This window comes from Acipenser ruthenus, chromosome 8 (genome assembly GCF_902713425.1).
Source record: "Acipenser ruthenus chromosome 8, fAciRut3.2 maternal haplotype, whole genome shotgun sequence".
In the NCBI taxonomy this organism is placed as follows: Eukaryota; Metazoa; Chordata; class Actinopteri; order Acipenseriformes; family Acipenseridae; genus Acipenser; species Acipenser ruthenus.
Window position 1 is genome coordinate 60,205,571 of NC_081196.1, and position 23,116 is coordinate 60,228,686.

The 23,116-nt window shown below is 38.6% G+C and overlaps 1 protein-coding gene across 6 annotated transcripts in view; it reads right to left on the reverse strand.

Annotated features, from left to right (window-relative positions):
* The window catches only part of LOC131696573 (ecto-NOX disulfide-thiol exchanger 1-like), an 80,894-nt gene that overhangs the window by 29,595 nt on the left and 28,183 nt on the right, over positions 1 to 23,116 (reverse strand). For 4 of the 6 annotated variants that reach the window (XM_059029399.1, XM_059029402.1, XM_059029397.1 and 1 more), the window contains 5 exons: positions 13,646 to 13,759; positions 10,193 to 10,330; positions 4,607 to 4,783; positions 2,071 to 2,277; positions 1,341 to 1,574 (listed from right to left, as the gene is read on the reverse strand). In XM_059029399.1, the coding sequence (XP_058885382.1) occupies positions 1,341 to 1,574; positions 2,071 to 2,277; positions 4,607 to 4,783; positions 10,193 to 10,330; positions 13,646 to 13,655 (766 nt within the window). In that variant the 5' untranslated portion in view covers positions 13,656 to 13,759. Of the gene's footprint in view, positions 1 to 1,340; positions 1,575 to 2,070; positions 2,278 to 4,606; positions 4,784 to 10,192; positions 10,331 to 13,645; positions 13,760 to 14,078; positions 14,155 to 23,116 lie in introns of those variants that run through there. The other 2 variants (XM_059029400.1, XM_059029401.1) reach the window with 2 other exon arrangements.

The window sequence follows — 23,116 nt, forward strand, 5'->3', positions numbered from 1 at the left end:
TTTTGCAGACAAAGAACAGACAGCCAGTTTCTTCATATGCATTGCACACAGCTCTCCTGGTATGGGACTTTACTCTGTCCTTGCTGCAAGTCTAGTTTTGTGCTAGTTATTTTAAATTCAAATTTACTGTCACTGTCTCTCTTTAATGTACTTATCAAGGAATCCCAGACCTCTCTGGAGTTTCTGTCTATCCATAGAGATGCTATGCATGCACAGCCCCAGTTTTATTTCTGTGTGAAGCAGACCTCTGAAAACTGTAACCTCCTGAGATGAGACCGAGCACAGCTTGCTTAATTGGCGTCACATTTCTGCAGCCCCACCCAGTGACAGCAAGCTAGCTCGGTTAGACCCTTCTCACTGGTGGGGTGAAACACTTGGGGGCAGCTTGCAGATCCTTATTTTATTGGGGGGTCAGGTCTAATTAAGAGCTGGAATTGGAATGTCAGCTTGGGGTCTGTGGCGGAGTGTCCCGCACATATATATAGGGGCGGGACGCTCCGCCACAGGGTCATTAAGTGATCTCTGGTTGTAATGGGTGTCCTATGATCAAAGCCAACCTCATCCACTTTACGTTTCTATTGTCATTGGGAAATAGGGTCTAAAGCTGTATCTTAAGCCATCACCAGTGGTATGAGAGGGGTTCCAGGGAATACTCCACAGTCTGTATCCCCCATCCTCCCTCCAGCAGTAGTATAATTGGATGTGATTTATTAATGAGCTCTGGCTGGACTCAGATGGAATGCTGCTTTTGGGTTAGACAGCAGCCTCCTTGGTGACAGGAGCTAGGGTTATTGGTTTCACAAACCTGTCTTATTAGTCACCTTCCACTTGGCAGTGATGTTCCTAAATGTCACCTGGTTAGAAGTAAACAGGTCAAGTCGGTAATGACTTTAAAATGGAGAGTCAAGGTTTTAATATGCAAAGTGCAACCACATTGTGAGCAGACCTGAGGGGCTGTCAGTTCATTTCTTATTGGATATTTTGAGAATGACACTCAAATTCAAACATGTGTCATAAAGGAACAAAACAAAACAAAGCCCATCTGTCATGGTTCTATAACTAAGCAAATCACTGCAGAGCCAGTATTTCTGCTTCTAAAACCTGTCACCAAATATTAATAAAACAACACAGCATGCTCATTTAAGAGCCAATAAAGTACACAGAGCTTCTTAGTTTCTTGCTAGCTCTAAAAAAAATGATACATACATATATATATATATATATATATATATATATATATATATATATATATATATATATATATATATATATATTTTGGTACGAATTTTGAATAGCAGTAAACGGTGAGTGCATCTCTCCTTTGCGTTTGCCTGTCCTACCTTTGAGTTTCTCTGCCAGCAGGCCCGCTTCGTGCTCTGAGAAGTGCATTATGGGAGGGGGAGATGGAGGACGCAGCCTCTCTTCCTCTATCTTTCTCCGGTGCCGCTCTTCCCTGGCCAGCAGGCGCTGCATGCATTCCCACTCGTAGAAGTCATCTCTCGCTTGAGCAAAGTCAACATGAAGGCGTCCTGAATCCTTTTTATCGGTGCTTGATCCAATCCGCATGCGGTAACCTGGCAAAAAAAGGAAAAAGATGACTTGCAGGCTGCCATATTTAAATAGAGCCCGTCCCAGAAAAATATGAACAGCGATTTATTGTACAGGTTTATACTTTTTTCTTTCTAAAGACACACATGTACAAGAAAACTGATCAATAAAAAACACGGTTTGTCAACGCTATTATTGTTTGGAGGGATAAAAACTACTGTGATAATAAAGTTCACAAAGATATATTTTTTCAGCAGCACCTTTATTAAAACATCTTCTGTTTCTGGTGCCATGTGATAAGGTGATCGTAAGTAATTCTAAGTAATATGTGTTTTTAGAAGGTATTACTTTTAAACTTCTTTTCGAGCTAAGCAAGAGTGCATGGCAATAAAATATACTGTATATACAGTATATATATATATATATATATATATATATATAATTTTTTTTTTTTTTTTTTTTTTTTTTTTTACAATATTTTTATTCTCCTTAATCACAATAAAATAAGCCTTAAATTGATACCTGACAGGTAGATTGCTTTGTCAACCATGAACTCCTCAGTAAAGCGAATATGGCAGAAGTTCTTTTTGCTTTTCCTGATGGCAGTGATTTCCCCACACTGGTCGAATACTTCTCGAATGATCTCCTCAGTGGCATTCTCTGGCAGTCCTCCCACAAACACGGTTTTGCATCCTGGAGGTCTTTCCCTTGTTGACGGTGGTGGCAGATCTAAACAGTGCAAGAAGAATCCCATGAAGCTGCTGTTATTCTTTCTGCATGCATGTCCTGGTAAATGGCTTTGTGTTTATTACATAACTCAGACAAACTGTGAAACTGATGAAATACAAACTTTAGTTTGCAATATTAATATTGTTCTATCACAGAAGCTTTTGAGTTGTGTGTTCAGTCAGGGAGAGGATGGCAGAGGTAGAGTGAGGGAGCTGTCTCAGGTGCAGCATACTGTCAGGAGTAGCTGTCGCTCTTTTACTACAAACCTCATGTAGGAGTCCAGTCAGACCATTCTGTGCAATAATGAGTTTTATTAACAAAGTCAACAACGTTTTATGCATCCTCTCAATCTCTGTGATGCTCTAGAATATTTGCATTAAAGCAGCTATAGAAATGAACGATCATGTTTGCATGCTGTAACTTGCAAGGTTCCCCCCCATGTTATGTAGGTAGGGGGTTTGATTCCTGTGGCTGCTGGTGGATGTGGAAGAAGGCTTGTGTGAGTTACTAGCTTGTGCACCTGCAAGTGTGTGGACTCATGTGTGGTTAGAGTGCAATTGGCTGTGGAGCCAGCTGTTTGTATCCCTCACTCTTTTCAATGCTGCTTATGTGTTACTGTAGGTATGTCATTAGGGCATAAAGTATACTTTTTTTTCTTATGATTTTATAATAAGATTTCCATGCATCAGAATGCACACTCTGTACTGTAGTTCATGTATCAGCTGGGGCCTGGATTGCATGCGTTTTCAAGGGCATGTAGGCTGGCTTATCTAGAAGCCACTTGTGGGGCAATATCATCCCCTAAAAGGTTTTATAACACCAAGTAAAAACACATTTATATATACAGTATACAGTATATATATATATATATATATATATATATATATATATATATATATATATATATATAGAGAGAGAGAGAGAGAGAGAGAGAGAGAGAGAGAGAGAGAGAGAGAGAGAGAGAGAGACAGAGAGACAGAGAGAGATTTGGACTTCTTCAAACAATGAAGGGGCATTCAGATATGCATGGAGCACTGTAAACCCCTAAATCCGGTATTGCACTTCTTCAAACAATGAAGGGGCATTCAGATATGCATTGAGCACTGTAAACCCCTAAATCCGGTATTGGAATTATGCCTAACACCCTTTTGGAATCGTCACAAATATTTTGGGGATGTATAAGGCTTCATTGTTTGGAGCCGTGTTTGTGGGTTGAAGTTGAGCTCAGCCCACAGTTTCAGTTCCAGCGGTGAAGCTTAGCATGGCCAGGGAGATGGATACTATGGAGCAGCAAGCAGAAGAACTCATCAGTATTACAGCATGGTACATAGTAAGAGAAAGCAAACCCTGCTGTCTTCTCTTCTGTTACATTCACTTCAATCAGTACTTGCACTCAATGTCTTCAGCGGCTTGGCTGGAAGCTTTCTGAGTGAGCAATTCATGACACCCTAGTTTTAATCTTATTCAATTTTAAAAAACAAAGCATTCTCATACCTGCCAGCACATACTCAAACACATATATAAATGAAACACCTGCCAGCACATACTCAAACACATACATAAATGAAACACCTGCCAGCACATACTCAAACACATACATAAATGAAACACCTGCCAGCACATACTCAAACACATGCATAAATGAAACACCTGCCAGCACATACTCAAACACATATATAAATGAAACACCTGCCAGCACATACTCAAACACATACATAAATGAAAAACCTGCCAGCACATACTCAAACACATGCATAAATGAAACACCTGCCAGCACATACTCAAACACATATATAAATGAAACACCTGCCAGCACATACTCAAACACATGCATAAATGAAACACCTGCCAGCACATACTCAAACACATATATAAATGAAACACCTGCCAGCACATACTCAAACACATGCATAAATGAAACACCTGCCAGCACATACTCAAACACATACATAAATGAAACACCTGCCAGCACATACTCAAACACATATATAAATGAAACACCTGCCAGCACATACTCAAACACATACATAAATGAAACACCTGCCAGCACATACTCAAACACATACATAAATGAAACACCTGCCAGCACATACTCAAACACATGCATAAATGGCTCCCTGTTGCAAATCAATTGTAGTGACAATGGTCAAGACAGCACATGTGACCATCTTTGTTTGAGGGCCAACAGAGAGGTTACATCTGTATCCAGTGAAGAGCTTTGCTGCAGTCAGGGCCCCAGGGGTACAGTATATAATAAGCTGCTTAAAACACCCATAACCACACCCCCTCTCCAACATCTGCAATCTGCTGGAGGGGCACTGATGCTTACTTGGGTTCTGAGGGAAGAGTGTGCAGCTTTTGCAGTGAATGATTTCTTTGATGATCGGGAGCTCTAAGGGTACCGGTGGAGGCGGCACCAAGCTGATTCCAGCCATCATAGGGTTAATTGGTGTGATGCCGGTCATTATTCCCAGACCAGGATCAAACCCTGATAAGCAGACTGAGTCTGAAAGGATAGAAATAAATATTACTGTAAAGACAGATCAGGACAGGTTCAAGAAAACTGTTCATCCAGAAAATTACAAGAATTGTAAGATATGCAGTACTAAAATAAACTAGTTAAATATTTATTATAGTATACAAAAATGTACAGAGCCTAAAAGGTCATTGTTCCCTATCATTTGTAAAATCCATCAGTTAAACCTCTATTTATTCTCTATGAATAATGATTGAAGAGTTCCAAGCTCCAGTATGGAAAGAGACTCCCTTATCAGTCTTACTATGAAGTTTCAGGAATGTGAGATACTGTGACGGAAATATAGTTCTGGTCGTAAATCTCCCTCTCGACCTGTGAGGATACAAAGTAGCGAAAGGGAAAGGCTTTGGACAGGTTGTCCTGACAGTTCATTCCCTGGGTCGCGAAGCCAATCAGCCTGGAAAAAGACGAGACTCCAGTGCGAGAATGTATTGACCTGGAAGGTAAACGAGGTAGCAGCTGCAGGCAATAGAGTCAGCTGTAATCGTTTACCAAGGGGTCATGCATAATCGCATAAAAGGGGCTGGAGAATTGTAAATCTTTTCCTTCGCTTGGGTTTTGACGTGGAAACTGGAAGGACCGGGAGATTGCCCAAAATAATTAAAAGAAAATAATTTGTGAGTGTTTTGTTTGTTTGTTTGTCTGTTTAGTAATTGTCTTTGTTTGTTATCACTAGACGGCTAAACACAGATCCAGAGCTGTCGCCAAGGGACAGCACGAAACCGGATCACCACTGCACTACCATCACGAATAAACATTGTTATCAGCACCTGTTTCACTAAAAGCACGTATTATATAGTACTTCACCACAAGCACTGAGAGCACTCACTTTGGAACAGTGATCGTGTGTGTCTAATTGTGTGTGTTTTGTACCGTGTTTTTCATTTGCGGGACTGCAACCCTTTGTTTCATCACTGCGCAATACACATCGTTGTGTATTGCCAGCTCTTTATTATTTACTGGCAGGTCATCAGACCATTGGATTATAAACCATTAAAACATTTTCACGCGTACTTTGTTGTCTGTGTGATTCTTGGAATTACTGTATCCGCACTGCACCTGCTATACACCTGCTACCACTTACCACTTTGCCACAGATACAAAAAAACTGAAAGAAAAGAGTCCCAACAAATACAGCTGCCAAAACAGCAGTTGAAGGCTAGCAGTGTGTGTACTGTAGCAAGAAGTTGTCACAACATCTTATTTTCTCAACCAATGTGTATGGGAGAGATAGCACAACCTTCAGTACTTTGCTGGGCTTGAGTGTTGCCTATGTCTGCCAAAACTCCCACTGCTGCTCTGTGCTTTTCAACTCATTTTTCCTAAAGAAAGCTGATACACAGGAAAAGTGTTTCTGCTTGAAGCAGCTGGCCATAATTATCATTCGAGGCGATGTGTCATCAATCAAAAATTACAAAAATGTTCTTATAGTTCACATGAAACCGAAGACCTATATGCAATGTGTATTCCAAATGGAATGATTCTTCTTGCACGGTGGACATTATAAAAATGTTTTTTTTAAACCCTGTTGGCCTCTCTCACTTCTGGCGATGGAGTATTATTATATTGCAGCAGCAATGATTTGTTATCCGGATAGCAAACCCACTGAGTCAGCACCCGGCTGCCGTGAGTAGAAAAGGAATTCCTGTTTAAACATCTTTATTTATTGGTAGGGACCATATTGTTCAAGAGACATTGAGTTATGTAGTATCCTTACAATAATATAGATTACTTTTCATTAAAACACATGTAAATTACATCACACTGCACTGATAATATGCAGGCACTTTCAATTCATTTATGCTCAAGTTGTATGTTTTCACATATTTAAAAGTTTCATACCAATATATTTAAACACAGTTACCTCTGACCAGCATTTCTTTATCCCATTTGGTCCCTTGTAATTTGCCTCCTTTATTATTACATACTACTACCATGTAATTTATCCCCCACTGAGCCTACTTCATCCTCAGCCCCTTAAAACATACTGGTACACAGCAGATCATCTATAAAAAGCACTCCAATTTTATCAGCAGAGTTTAGGATGCTTAAAATGCAACCAATCATATTTCATGAACTAAGAAATATAGATTCTAAATTCCCTGTGGACCTTTAAAGAAAAAAATATTGATGGGCTCTGCAAATATGATGGTTTGAGTCTAAATAATAATCTGTATCGGTGATATAAACGATAAACAATATCATACGGTTATTAACAATATTACTATAACATGAAATGAAGCTTTCTACTGATAATTACTCATTATAACCCTACCGTAATCTGTTCTTACTTGTTAATAATCAGTAATAACACATTTAATAACATATTTATAGGAACTCATAAAACAGTGTGTTACTCACATAATTCCCTCACACATTTTCCAGCTTATGAATCGGGAGAGGGCTAATAACTATCATTACAATTGTAATTATTGTAACTGCAATTAGTGCATTTTTAGACCAGCTTTCTAAGACAGGACACAAAAGATAAGTGGTTGTGAAAGTATCAGCTTGAAACTCTCAATGCTCACATACTCACAAGCCCTCTACAAGTCTGCATTTGAAATCCTTTCCACTCGCACTGAGCTGCATCTGCACAGAGGCTGCGCAGGGAGAGGTCGATTCAGTAAAGTGATACTGTTTAAATCAACCCGCACCACACCTTTGGATGAAACAAGCTGCTACTGATGATTAATGATGTTTTAGAAATTGTTGGATGGTATTTATCTAGTCTAGCGAGGATCAGATCAAATAAGTTTCATTTTTAATTGTACAGAAGAAGTTTCCTCTGAGACAAAACAGATGTTAAGACTTAAATGTGTCGTCATTCTTATCCATGTACTCATTTTTCTATTTTGTCATCTGTAAATACTAGTCTACACCCACGAAAGAGTAATATCTCGAAATTGGATGCCAGACACTTTAGAATGTTGCAACCATTGTGCTTCACTCTGTAACAATTTCAGACCTTTGACAAAAAAGGCACTGAGCAATGTGTCTGAATGCACCTTCGCTTGTACATTATCATAAACCTGCTCATCAGAGAGTGCCTTCAAGGAGCTTCTGGAGTCATTATTTAAATGTATATCATGCAAGGCACACATCCCTAATATACAATTCAGATGAGTGTTAGTACCTCCCTGACAATGACAGGATTGTATTAACAAGCGGCATGCATATGCATGTGCATGGCTGGGAAGCGCTATTCCTGCATGTTAATCTGTACACTAATTTGGCAGAATCCTGTGAGGGTTTACTGCAAGCACTGCATTGTTCTTCACTAAGTACAGAGAGGTTCATGCATATCACAGCACAAGGCTTCAGAACGGCTGTATTTTCAAACTGAGTGTGTTACTAACGTCAGACATGCTTTTAAGATGCTATTAAGCATTATATACTTCAGAAGAGAACAAAAACAGCACATCATTACACTCTAAACATCTCTAGCAGGATATTAATTCACAGATAGATTTATCAACATCTGTACAGTCAGCACTGCTTTATCGGGACGCCTCGAGAGAAGGAAAAATATCCAGAATAAGCGGCTGTCCCAATTATACGATTATACCTTATTATACCATAGTCACACTTTTTTGATTCTTAATGAAAAGATAAAGAATGAAATCACATCACATTATGATTAAATGTTAAATACATAATTTAAAATCCGAGTCAATGTTTTGTTTTTATTCCTAAACAAAATTAATCTCACCTGTGATGTTGACACGCCAACTTTCTTTGCAAAAGCAGCCTGAGAAACCACAGGAGACTCCTCCTTCTTCAAGAGTTCAACATGGTTTATGGAATTTACGCAAGTCACAGCGTAATCACTTACTCACTGCACTGTGCTACGCGAACCTGTCTTTCTTCTGAAAAGCAATCTCAATTTATCATTTGAAAATACTGTATCCCAATTAAACGAAGTGACGTCCCAATTAAACAACATAAATAGCACTGGGAAGAACCATCTCCAAGAGTTGTACCCCATTTAAGCAGCAATCCCGATTATCAGTATCCCGATTAAGCGACACCGACTGTAATAAATAGCTTTCATTACAATCATACAACGCTGATGGTTTTCAGAAACCTTTTGGCAATCTAATCATGTGCAGTCATTTAAGTCTCAGCACAGATAAATCAAAGCGAAAATGTCAACTCTGCAGTCAGGATATAGAAAAAGATGCAAAGTTCCTAAGTGTAAAGGAGTTCTCAAAATGAAAGAACATCTTTATTCACATCCTTGTGGCTGGCAGATAAGAAAGTCCAGGCACATAAAGCAAAGGGTTAGTACCTCACTCATAGGAACTGCCAATGTCACATACAGCTTTGTAAGTGAGAATATCTTATAAATCTAACAGATAAGCAGGCAACCAGGCCGGATTAGCATCAAGGTTTAATATGAGAAATGTATCCAGGCAGCCTGTTTAATGATGCATCTGGGAGGGTGAGAAACAGATTGCAATTCTCAACCCTCACGGTGAGGAAAGTAGTTATTAATATCTCAGAGTCTGCCTCAGACTCGTGACAGTTCTCACAAATCTAAAGCTGAGGGAACATGAAGACACTTTTTCAGGAACATTGACTTGAAACCTGGTTCCAGGAGACCTAGCTTGAGGCAGCTTTTCTGTATCAAACCCCAAGTCTCCCCTGGTGTGCCATGCAGTGGCCACCAGAGTAGTACGGTTACAGTGCTTCTAAGTTTCTGGCATTAGAGGCAGGGAGGATGAAAGCAAGGTTTTGATTAAATTTAATTTCTGACAGTTAAAAGACACCCATGTCTTAAGAACTTAAGAAAGACACAGAGGCAGCTCAGAGACAGCTCAGAGACAGTTCAGAGACAGCTCAGAGACAGTTCAGAGACAGCTCAGAGACAGTTCAGAGACAGCTCAGAGACAGCTCGGAGACAGCTCAGAGACAGTTCAGAGACAGCTCAGAGACAGTTCAGAGACAGCTCAGAGACAGTTCAGAGACAGCTCAGAGACAGCTCGGAGACAGCTCAGAGACAGTTCAGAGGCAGCTCAGAGACAGCTCAGAGACAGTTCAGAGACAGCTCAGAGACAGCTCGGAGACATCCAATCCATTCACTTTCTTCAGGCTTCTGTGGCATCTTTTGAAAAAAAATAACCAGTGCTGTCACTGTAACAATCTTCCACACTTTGGTATATCATTTTAGAAGTTTCTTTGAGTCTTATTGCATTGACTGCTTATAGTGTATATGTTTATATGGATGACATGCTTACGGCATTGTGCATGTAACACATGAGAGTCAAAAGTACTGCAAAGGGTTTATATGAGAAAACAGTAAAATACCATCAGGGCAGGGTCGACTATACATGCTATCGTACACTTTCCAGATTTCAAGAGTGGAAAATGAATTACCTGAAAGGAGGTGTTGTCCAGTAAGCCCCATAGGGACGATTCCAAGGTTGTTCATAGCAGTGGCCCAAGCTGTGGGGTCAGCTACAGACATGCTGATGTGAGCTGTGTCCGCAGCTTCACTCCTCAACCCATCTGCTGCTGTTAAAACAAAACAACAGTGCAGCGATAACGACTGTTCCCAGAGAGAAGCATTACTCAGGCAGCACGGTATAACTAATGCATCCTCGTGGGGTTTATTACTTGACTGGTAGTGGAAAATTATAAACCTCCTAATTTCCCTTCTGTTCAAAAATCTCCATGGGGTTTACATGTATTTAATATGGCAATTTCTATCTAGACACAATGGTAAGATGTAGTGCTACTGAACTTGACTTAATGAGGGTGGCCTGAATGTAAATCGTAAATAACCACACAAAATTGTTATCTGACAGCTGCTGAGGTTTGTTAAAAACAATTATTTCTCTTGAGCCAGGTTTCGAGTGAACAGAAAACAACTCAGCCATCAGCTCTGGTGCTCCTATGATACTCATTTCTCTGCTTGGGTAATGAGCATTCTAAAACAAATCTCAGGGTATCTCTGTTGCTACTCTATCCTCTTCCAGGAGGCAGTATAATAATTCTTATCTTTCAAACTGTATGCAGCTCTCAACTACAGTTCTTCGCATTCTCAAATATTTCTTCTTTTCCACAGATCTTCGTTCCTCTTTTATCTGCAGTTCTTTGTGGAGATGTTCATCACTGGAGACACAGACTTCAAGGGAGGGCTTTTGAAAACAATTGTCAACTGTGAATTCCATTACCCTCAACGAGAACCCAAGCAAAACAGAACCCAGTAAGAGTAGCTGTGTGCGTGGTTATGATTTCAGAAGCGTGTCGCAACCCGTTAGGTCATTCCACCCAGCTAGAAGATGCCTGCAAGAGCAGGGGACTGGAAGGGTGGTACAGCAGGCTTTCCCACTCAAACAAATGAATGGAGAAGAAACTGATGTGAGAAAACCAGGGACCAGCGGAATGCAACGACATTGCTAACAACATCGTTCTTTATGTATGTTTCTGTGTCATTTTACTGGGAGGTTGACTATTTTTATTTTTATATTTCCTATCAGCAAGTGTTATTTGTAGCTAATTACATTACAGAGCTCGATTTTGTCATCTGGTCACGTCCAAGGGCATTACATTTGCCACCTCTGTAGTTGGGTTTATTTCCGATGGAATTTATTCTATTGGTTGCAGAATGAGGTAATGACCTTGGGAAGTCTCTTCTCATGCTTCAAGCACCTTTATCAGTAGAAGATAGTAATATTCTTCACTGTGCATTGCTTTAATCTAAGACCACATTCATATCGTATGATTTGGACAACAGTTTAATGCTTGCTTCTGCATCGCCAGCTTAAAATATTAAGATTGAATGTGTCAATCATAGTCTCAACTAATCACTTCATTCAACCACATTTTGTTCCATATGTTACATATAATATATAACTTAATTTTCTAATCTGAAGCACAAAGCACCAAATATCAAATATAGTACTTCTTGCTGGATTATTACAAACTAAATGGTATGAGCAGTGAGAACATGTTCAAATAATACATCTCTTCAGTTTTGAAACATATGGTTTAAATTAATTCCTAATTGGTATTATCTAGCCCAAATTACTGTTCAAAATTATCACAAGAATGCACAAATGGAAGTTACAATATGTTCAAAGTGTAACAGACAACCAGAAATGTGAGGTAAACAGTAGCTTAGCTTGTGAAACTGTAACAAACTGGTTCTAAATGTCAGTAAAGAGCATCACAATTTAAAGTATGCATCATGTACTCTCTCTGGCTATTCCATGTGCATGCTCTGCTTTTCTGGACACATTATTGTCTTGGGAGTGGAGTGGGGGTGGTGGTGGTTAACTTGTTTCTATGGTGATCATTGTCATGTTGGCAACACATGAAGCAGATGTTTATGTATTAATTCTGGTTAGAAAATACTACTATTAATTGCTCCTTCAAACACTATAAGGGTTTCTGTTGGGGGTTTGTCGAATGAAAATGTGAAGATTTTATATTACAATCAATATTCCAAGGTGCCTTCCCCACACTGGCACCAAGCTTACTGAAGGGAAGTGTATTGTGCATGACCAGTCCTCTACAAGGGTTTAGCAAGCAAGTCTACATACCATGTACTACCTTTAAAACAGACTTGACCGCTTTAAAAATGACACAGTGTTGTGTATTTGTGCATGCACTGTAGACTGGTGTGTGGGTGTGACTCTTCTGGGTCCCAGAACGTCATGAAGAATAGAGAAGTGTAATGAGAGCAATCTGCCTGTGCACTATAATGGTGACTCTGAATGGATTTCATTGTCAAGAAACAGAACAATTAAACTGCAATGTAACACAGCCATTGTTATTATTATTATTATTATTATTATTATTATTATTATTATTATTATTATTATTATTATGGGGAAACAGTACTTTAATTCCCAAATTGCTTCCAGTGGATTCCTTTTCCTATTCAGTAGGATACAGCTGGGGGAGATGGGAAACACAAAGAGGTCAGTGACTCACTCAAGGTCACCCGAGTCAGTGGCTGAGTGGAGACTGAAATCCAGACCCTGGCTGCTTAATGTGATCTCAGACCACTTGGCTATGCTACCCAAACACACCACAGCACACTGGCAGTATGATTTGAAGCTATCTAAGTAATTTACTAAAACTGACATTTAACTACAAAGCTGAAATATTTTACTTGTCAACTTGACAACATTTAATACAGCTGCAGTTGTTTGGGGTATGTTACTTGATTGCCTTAACAAGCTTTATAAATCTGTTTCAAACTTACATTCCTCCTTCATAGCATAATTGTAGTTTGTCAGTTACATGTACAGTTGTGTTTGCTTGAGCCTTTGTCTGTCATCTGAGAAAACTACATCCTGAAAACTACATTTTATAAAAAAATTAAACAAAATAAAACCAGATAATATATTTAAAATAGCAAGTGGGTCATTTTCAATTGTCTCTTATAAAGATAACATGTCTCCAAGCCTTAGAACACCTTCAGTCACTTTTTTTTTTAATTTCGTTTTTAGAAATTTTAAAACAGTTTGTGTAATTCTATGGAGTTTGAGAAGTTGCCTTTCCAAACCTTTGAAAAAAACATTCTGCATTATAAAATAGATATACAGATAGGAAACTTAACGTGGTACAATTATACACGCAGTGACCGAAGTACACAAACTTAAAAAAAACCCCCAAAAAACATACATATATTGCTCTGATATACAACAAGTTCAAACTCAAGATAAACAAAATAAATAAATAAAAACCACTAGATCTGCATTGCTTTGTTTCTAACAGACATATTCCAATACCACTGAAGTAATCTTAAACAATATACACTACTGTAAAACAAAAACACAAAGCTAACAGCTATAACATTATGATATTTATAATTACCCCCAGCCATGGCAGGGCCGTGCGATTCCTGGTTCTGCTTGCCACTGCTTTCATCAGAGCGCTTCCTCCCTGTGTTACTGTTGCAGACAGGGACCCATTGCTGCACACTGAGCTCTGCAATTTAAAACACAAACTCAGTTCTACTTTGTGCTCTGCAGTAAATCAACACGAAACATAAACAAAAAAAAACATGTCCCAAAAACCATCAGTTGACTCAAATAGTAATAAGAATAGGACAGATAGAGAGAAAGCCTGCCTGTGTCTGGAAATCAGTGTGATAGTGCTGAAGCTACCCACGGACATCTGTGCCTCTAGAGACAGTTTATCATGCTCTGCCACCAAACTCCGAGCAAATGAGATGTATCTGACCTGCCTTCTTGCACACTGAGTGACGAATGCCATTTCAGTAGATGTCATGTTGACAGTGCCTCACCCCCAGCAGGAACAGCCTCGGCCCCTCATTCTGTATTTGTACCAACACAGCTCACTGCACACCATCCTTGCTGCAAGAGTCCATGTCTTCTAAACCTACCAATGCTTTTAACTGATATTCCACTAGACGCGGGCGGTGTCAGTGAGGGGGAGGTTGTAGACAGCTGTATTTTGTTATTTAGGAGGAAGGACGTTTGCTTTTCTGTCACCCAGCTTAATGTTGCTGACATATACATTGGATAGTTGTCGTTGCTCGGGTTGGTCAGCTGGTCCGTTTCAGATATTGTAGTAAATCCGACCTTTTCTGTGCTCACGTATGTATACAAATAAATAAATAAACAGGGATACATCACTAATAAAAAAATAAAGAGTAATAGAGGAACGAAAATGTATTCTTGGGGACAGCACTGCTGAGAGGAAAATATCAAAACACTATGTCAATTAAAAACGCATGGGCTTCAGACAGATGAAGTGTGTACACCGTTTCAGAGCTGATCGGCCCAACCATTGCCAGTTTCTGCAGCAATTTATCATGATTAGCAGTGTCAGCTTTTGAGAAATCTCTAAACATTACAGCCAGGCAGGATACAGGCTTCCGAGCCAGCATGACACGGTATCACTTACTAATTGGGATTGAGTGACAGCAGTGGAATGAGATTGTTTGCAACATTTTATGTAAAAATAAAATTGAGCATACACATTTCAAGCATATTAGGGCAACCTGAAATTCACAGTTTGCAATTTATCACCCATTTTAATAAGGGGTTTGACACGCAACACTCTAACAGCGAGACACAGAAACAGCAGAGACTGCGGATGCAACCATTTACAAAGAAAAACAACAAGATTCTGTTCTGTCTTTGCAACCTGGTAACCCGTTGGGATAAAACGGATTCTCAAATCTCTGAGGAATGCTGCTGGTGAATTTCAAATCTTCCAAATGCAAGTAATTTACACCAAGACCTGTATCATGTGCCTGTGAAAGGGCTGTTCTTTTCAGTGGTCTTTTCCAAAGGACCCTTCCTTGATACAAACCTGTAGTTTCCACCTGGGCCCTTTAATATAACCCTTGGTCTTGGTCCTAGGATCACATTGCATTCGCATGCCAGGTTTTTGCTTCCAGAGCAGCCTTACAAAGTGGCTGCATTTATAAGTCACATTGTATAGACATTCCTGTTTTGGTTCTCATGCTTCTCAGACTCATTATTTATGTGTGAATGGCTGGAAAAGTTGCAAGCTGATTATGTTATGAGGGTTAGATCAGGTTTCATGAATCAGACCTCCAAACTCAAATTCACAGAAGTGTGAATCATTCCTGATCACCTTCTGAAACAGGTGAATCCCAAACACAGCCACTGGCAATGATAAATAGTCGTAACAACGCACAAATACACACTTCAATTAGTTAGAATTCCTGTGATCTCTGGAAAGCGTAGTGAGAGCAGCACCACTGTACTTGTTTTAAAAGTGGTAAATTAGCTTTAGGTAAACAGGAAACAGACATCAACCAGTGTAAACCAGCAGAGCAAAGCGCCCAGCACTTCAGTCAGAAAGGGTCAGGACTACAATATTGGTTACTCTTTAAACAAAATTGCTTCTAATAATGAGTGTGGCAAAGAGTCATTAAACATGCATTCAGTCATGTAGAAAAAGCTAATGACTTGAGAAAATAAGAGGTGGGCAGACCTTAGAATTACTGGATCATGGCTGCCAGCCTATCAAAGATACAATACCTTTTTTTATTACAAAGCTTGTTGAACCACATAATAGATTCCTGAGCTACAGTTTATATAATGCTGCTTTGATGTGCCATTATTATACAATTACCTGCAACTGACTAACAGACTATAGGATCAAAGTGGTATTTGTTTTCTATCAACTACAAATACCGTAACATTAAGTAACCAGAGTGATTACCATTGGCAATAAGACCTTAACCCTGTTTCAACAGTACAGATACTGTAATCACACACACAACAGTGCACTGTCATTGTCTGCACTAGATCTCCTTTCTTCACAGCATCACGCATACTGTACAATGCTGCAACCTGTTTATGAACCAAAGGCACATGTTTTTTGAAGTCAGGCTGAATTGTTTTAGTTTTCTGTCAGTGTAGGCAGTGATTTAATAAAAGACACAATGAATGCAATGCTTCAGCATGTAACCTATCAGATACTGAACAGCATGGCTTAAACCAATTATCTGCAGTGCTGTACACTCCGAAACGAGTTAGATGATTTGCACCAATTCAATAGTGAGATCTTGTGTTCTTTGTAAACCTACAAATGCATTATTGACAATTTACAGCCTGGTATGTCTGCTCCAGAAGACTCACACGTGTGCAAAGAATGAAAGCGAATGTAATAGCTGCAGGTAAAACAAACAAACCAAAAAACAAACCTGTGCTTCATATTTAAGAACAACACTAGAGCTGTGAAAAATACGACCATCTTGCTCCTTCTGCAATATTAGTTGTCTGCATGGGTACATTGTAAATTACATTTTCCAGCCATTTCAGTAGTCTCTGACCCAAAATGATTGAATTCTTTAAATACCCCTAGCCTGCAGCTGTCACTTTAGACATTAGCCTTTCATCAGATCTCAGTGTTATGTGTCAATATGTTTGAGTCCATTTCATTCTTCAGTAAAGGCATCCCACAGCTATGGCCAGATTGTTTGTTTCCCCCTATAGAATTATCACATTTTGCATCATAAAGTCGAATGAAACCTGCTGAATAATCTTACATTAACATATTGAATTACATACCGCTTTGTAGTTTTCCATGTACTACTATTATGGATTCCGGTAGATTTTTGCCGTATCATTTTGTAGTTTCTTTGATTACATGATGTTAAATAAAAGATGTAAATTATGTTCATATTGTTTTTTTTTTATTATGTCTCAATCCTGAAATTCTAGGTGATGCTAAACTTTTGGCCACAACTGTAGACTAAACCTGGATCATTCAGTTGAGTCCCTTTCAACAATAAAATGCAGGCACTTGTAACAATTGTAAGTCGCCCTGGATAAGGGCGTCTGCTAAGAAATAAATAATAGCAGTAACCCAATAAGATCAACCTCCAAAAACAAACAACAGTTGTTACTTACTGCTTTGAAAACAACGTGCCAAGGCAGCTTGTCACAGATCTGCTCTAATTCTCATGGTACAAGCCTAGAGCCATGACTTCTAAGGAAAACTCACCACTGCAGCTGTTCACAAGGAACAAAGACTGAGTTTGCAGCCTGTTCAATCACAGTAAATGCATCACCTCTAGACTGGAAGTAAACTAATCTTTACACAAAACAAAAATTGATTGAATATTTGTACAAGCGACCTTTAATCTATCAGTCAATATGATAAATTAAACAGCATTTTCAATAAACACCTTAAAATCAGAACAAATATGGATTTTATATAAGTATTTATCTTGGTATTTTATAAAAAGTCTTTCACAATGTCTTAAAGCTTCTAGTCGAAAAATTCTTCCAAGTTTCTTTTAATTAGCATAATTTAAAATGAAATCTTGAATGTTGTGGGGTAGACTATTCCCAAAATAACTTAAAAGAACTGTGTTTTAATAATGCATTACCTTGTGTAGCTCCTTCTACTTCAGGATTGGAGTCTGTGAAACGACTGACCCGTACCATTGCTTCGATAAAGAGTTCAGAGAAAGCTGTCCTGTTACAAAAGGTATTAAGAGGTTCTAAAAGTTTTACTAAACCTGTATTTGTAACTCGCTCCTTACCCCTCACCTCCCTTCTCTAATATGTAAAGGAAATGAGCCATTAAAATTACAAGTGGCCATTCTGATCCTGCCCGATCTAGTCAGACACTGAGCAACGTACATACCAGAACGCACACACCAATCACGCTTTCCATGCAAGCAAAAGATTTATTTGCAAGATTACCCCAAGGCAACACTACAGGTTGAAAGAATGGCAGCAAATACACAAAGAAAGGGCAAGCAAGGCTGTGCCACCCTAATGAGATTCAGCTCACTGAGCTTGATTCTTGAATCCGCCCAATTTAGATCTGCCCTGGAACAGGATCTCACATGCACTGCATTGATTTGCAATCACAACAAAATAATACATATAATAAATATGTTAATGGGTTCTATTCTAGCTACATATAAATTATTGCACCATTATATTGCACCATTTAGAGAAATGCAGCCCAGGTGCTGCAATCCTGTTTTTCGATTACAGTTCAGACTCTGACCTGCAGTGTGAACCCTGATCAGGGGTTTCACTTCATGGCTTCTCACCCCAGTTCTATCCAACCGTGAAACAGTAGAAGCAAGAAACCAGTGGAAAAAAGAAGTGTAATCACAGTCTACCTTAGGTACGTGCTTCCTGAAAAGAAATGAAGTCTTTCAGCGCTAACTCTAAAGAATAAAAGTACATCAGTATGGACAAAAGACGTGCCGCTGGTCTGTCCATATGTCACTGTTTTTACCACGGGAGTGACATTGAAGCTGCTGTACTTTCACAAACCCACGCAATTATTTGTGTTATAAAGCTGTCAGTAATATTCCAAAATTGCAATGTGCTTGTGGGAGAACAGACTTACAAATGTTTTATGTTTACATTGAACATGTCCTGAAAAATGGTTTGTGTTAAAACTGTGGTGGTTTTTAAAATCAAATTGTCTACAGCTGCTGATTCAATATACAGTGCTGCAGTAACTGTTGAGGCACGTACTGTATGTATATAAAAATGAATGGCAAAATATACTGCCTGTTTTTCATACCTCAAAAAAGGGATTGTATTTTTAGATTTTAAAAAGTTGGAGTGCTGAATAATTAGCTTTCTTGACCAAAAAATTGCACTTATGCCAAAAAACCATCTCAAGTATCTATTAAGCCAGATTGGAAATCAATTAAATTAGACAGCATTACATCTTGCAACACACACTATTAGAATGGAGTGGTCATTAAATACATTATTCTGTTACTTATCCATGGTGTTTAAACAACGTTACGATTGAAGTGCAGCAAAGTAAGATCAGCTACTTTAATTACTCTTCTACCACATTTCACAGCCCATGCCAAACTATTACCAGCTTCTGAGAGGAGAGCTGAGCCCAGCCAATCCTGCAAGTGCAGCAGCTGCAATTCCAGGCAATTATCCAGATCTGCACACGACAGACTAATGAATACCTTCAGATACCTCGATGCCATATGTTGTGAGCAGCTCCTGTCTTTCTTAAGGTGACTGTTTCTCCAATTCAATCGCAGCCAAGGAGACTGAAGAGACAGAAATGACTGCTGAGGAAAGACTGTATGTCATGATGGTGTTCTCCTTTGCAGTTTCTGATCTGATTGAGAAGGGCCTGACTCCTAACACACAAACAGCATTCGTCATGTCCAGATGTCAGCCTGAGCTTGTTCTGAACTAAATTAAAAACAAATAACAGCTTCACAGACTGCAGACACTGACATGAGAACAATAACATTAAGAATATGACTGGAGCAGCAGCTTTTTTTTAATGAGAAATAGTTGAAGCTTATTAAGTGGGTAATTTAATAAATGCTCAGTTTATAGACCAATCAGAAGATAGTACATGTAGTGAGGTTTGGATTATAATTGAATTTGAGATCCTCTTTTATATACAGCTACTAAATGGCGGAAAATCTTTTGGCCAATGCAAACAGTGAGGACAGAATGTTATCCTACAGTATGCCAAGGAACTGAATCTGCCCCCTCACGTGAAATCATTTGAAAAATGTGCCACAATTAGCAGTGTTTTTAACCCTTACTCTGACAATAGTAAGAAATGTATATTCTGGGGTCTATTTGAAAAGAAAAGGGCTTGTAACCAGGAGGTCCCCGGTTCAAATCTCACCTCAGCCACTGACTCATTGTGTGACCCTGAGCAAGTCACTTAACCTCCATGTGCTCCGTCTTTCAGGTGAGACGTAATTGTAATTGACTCTGCAGCTGATGCATAGTTCACACACCCTAGTCTCTGTAAGTCACCTCGGATAAAGGCGTCTGCTAAATAAACAAATAAAATAATAATAACATACCTAGATACACATTTAAAGTGTAATGCAAACCAACACTAAGAAATGATACTGTTTAAAAAAAGTAACTCTCAGTGTCTAATGAAAAGATGTTTTGGGGATTGTAAGGGTGGAGAAAAGTGAACCCACTGGTGTACCTATGATGCTATTAAAGATGTTTAAAAAAAAAAACAAGGTTCCTATGTATCCTACAGAAAAAACCAACGCCACTTTAAAGGGCTGCAGTTTTACTTAAGGATTCACAGTAATTACTGAGGAACATACCTGATTTACTGAAAGCCCTCTGTGGGAACTAATCTGCAGCCGAGCGAAAGGATTGCCCAGTTGTGAAATTTCATGCAAGGCCAGTTCAGATTACAGGAAATTCTGTTTTTTTACTTTTATACTGTGGCTATTAAAGCACCTCTGGGTATTCAATTAAAAGTGCCTATTATAATGTTAATTCAGATGTGGGATTATAATTAAACGTGCTTGTTATAATGTTAATTCAGATGTGGGATTATGTTCCCTGTTGGGAAATGAAAAAAAAAAAAAAAAAAGATCACATGTAAAAACCACACAATTGAATCCATGAGCGTCTTATATAATGTAAAATGGCATTGAAAATAATTGGTCTAGTTAGATTTGTTCTTGTATTTTACATTTCCTGTTAAGACTAAGAACTTTTTCTTTATGGTTGTATGGACCATGACATCCAATACCGTATACCCTGACCTACACAATACAATTTATTGTATGTTTTACCCCAATCAGAGCGCCTGTTTATTCTATATTTTATGGTATCCCTTAATAGATAATCCTAAAATGTATGCAGATTATTTTAACGAGCAAGCTGTCTCACAAGTGCGGCGGTTCCTCAAAAGGTATCAGCTTGTATTTGTTTTACTCCACAGCTGGTCCCACTACAGTATTACTGTATGAACCAGCCTACTGTATGTTTAACGTATTCACAAAACAGAAGGAACAGCCACTCATCTGTTTCACCTCCGAGCTGTATTTGTGTAACAGATATCTTATCTCCTGGCACAAATTAAATCAGAAAATATCTGTGACACTTTTAATGCCATCCTGCATCGCACGCTCTTTTCCATTAAACCATGCGGTGCAGGCTGACATGACCATTCGGGTGCAGATAGTGCAGGATGGGAAAATAATTACTAGCTGTTCACAGCCTCAGGTACAATAATGGAAGAGTAAGCCTACGGACCTTCATCCTTACACCGTCAAAACAAAACTCCTCTTAGCTGTTAATGAAGACAAATGTGTGCAATTGTTTCAAGTGATAACAACCACAAATGTGTACAGAAGGAAGACCCTCTCCTGCTCCTCTCTTTCTCTCTCTCTCTCTCTCTCTCTCTCTCTCTATATATATATATATATATATATATATTTAGCAAAATTCATGATAAACAATGTAATTTGATTACACTAATTTGCTTTTAAATGGTGTGTTTAACAAGAGGTAGGTAATTAAACTCAATGTACCTTAACTTCTGCAAATTTAACGTCAGTATAAATTAAAACTGCCACAGCAAATCTGAAACTCCATGCAATAATAATTCAAGAGCTGCATCTTTGTGAATAGGGCCATTGGGCCGACCCTTCTGAAACAGCTGGGGTCTCCTACGGGGATAAGGACTGAAACAAGCGCAGAACCCCTTTGGTCTGGTTCATTTTAAAACATCGCTCTCTTAATTATATTTCGTCTCAGTTTACACATGGTACCCCTCTCCCTCTTGTACTAAATGCGTTACAAACAATAAATCTGTAAAACATAATGTTCCATAACTTGTTACTGTCCATTATTGGCAGAACAGCTGGCATTGTGTAAGAAAACTATGCAAATTCATACGCAATGGTCTGTGGTTAAAAAGTTTAGCAAAATGCATTCTGACAAGCATTTAATGAATTAAAATACATGCTTAACACGCTATTTCTATGACACAATTTGTTCTATTAAAAATGCCCATCCAAAGGAATCTCACCTCACCATATTACAGTAAAATGGGTACAAAAAAATAAACAAACAGGAGGAAAATTAAACCTTAACCGACCCTATTCTGAGAGATGAGTTATTTAAAGAACTGAAGGATTGCATGCATTCTTAATAGACAGGTGGCACAATGGTCAAATACAGAGCTCTATAAACCACCTGCTGAGGGGTCCATTTCAGCCTTGCTCTGCTCTTTTCATTACACTGTATGTTTTTAACACAGGCAATGCCAGCTTGATACATTTCAGAATTATCCAAAAAGCAATTTCGTTCTCATTTGCCTCTGCCTCGGAAACAAAGTGTTTTTACAAAAAATAGAATGTGCTGAATATACAGTCCATACACACATGACTTCATTGAACTGAATCATTATAATATGCTATATATGTTCTTTAAGTGACTATACTGTAGTATTTTGCTTTGCAATGTGGTTAACAGTTTTTAATATTTATTTTACTATACTGTAAATATATAATATAGTACAGCAAAATATACTTTTAACTTTCATTTTAGCAGAGCGCCGCCTCTTTTAAAATACTGTACAATGACACCCATCTCAGGCTACGACACGTTTCTTGTAAGCTCTCATAAAAAAGCAGGTAAATCATACATTTGATCAGATTACAAAGGAAGGGTTGTTTTGTTTCTGTTGTAAACATAGCCATTTAAAACTCAAGTTGCAATTAGGTGATCTCCTTTAATTACAGATGTGGGATGGATGTCACTAACTCTATTATTAATAAGACAGCTACATTTGTTGTTTAAGGACAGTGTAACACTAACACTAGGCATACTGATAAGTCAGCACTCCGATTAATAAGGAAAGCTTTATGGATTGCGTGTAAAGAAGACAGTGTTGTAAAAATTGAGTTTCGTTTCTATTTTTCTTTTATATCACAATAAGAATCGTTTTTACAGAATGAAAGACATGTGGTGGTGGACTGCTGTACAGCATGTCTCCTGGATCATGATGCTGACAGACAGGGGACCAAACTCGTCATGAAGCTACCATGTA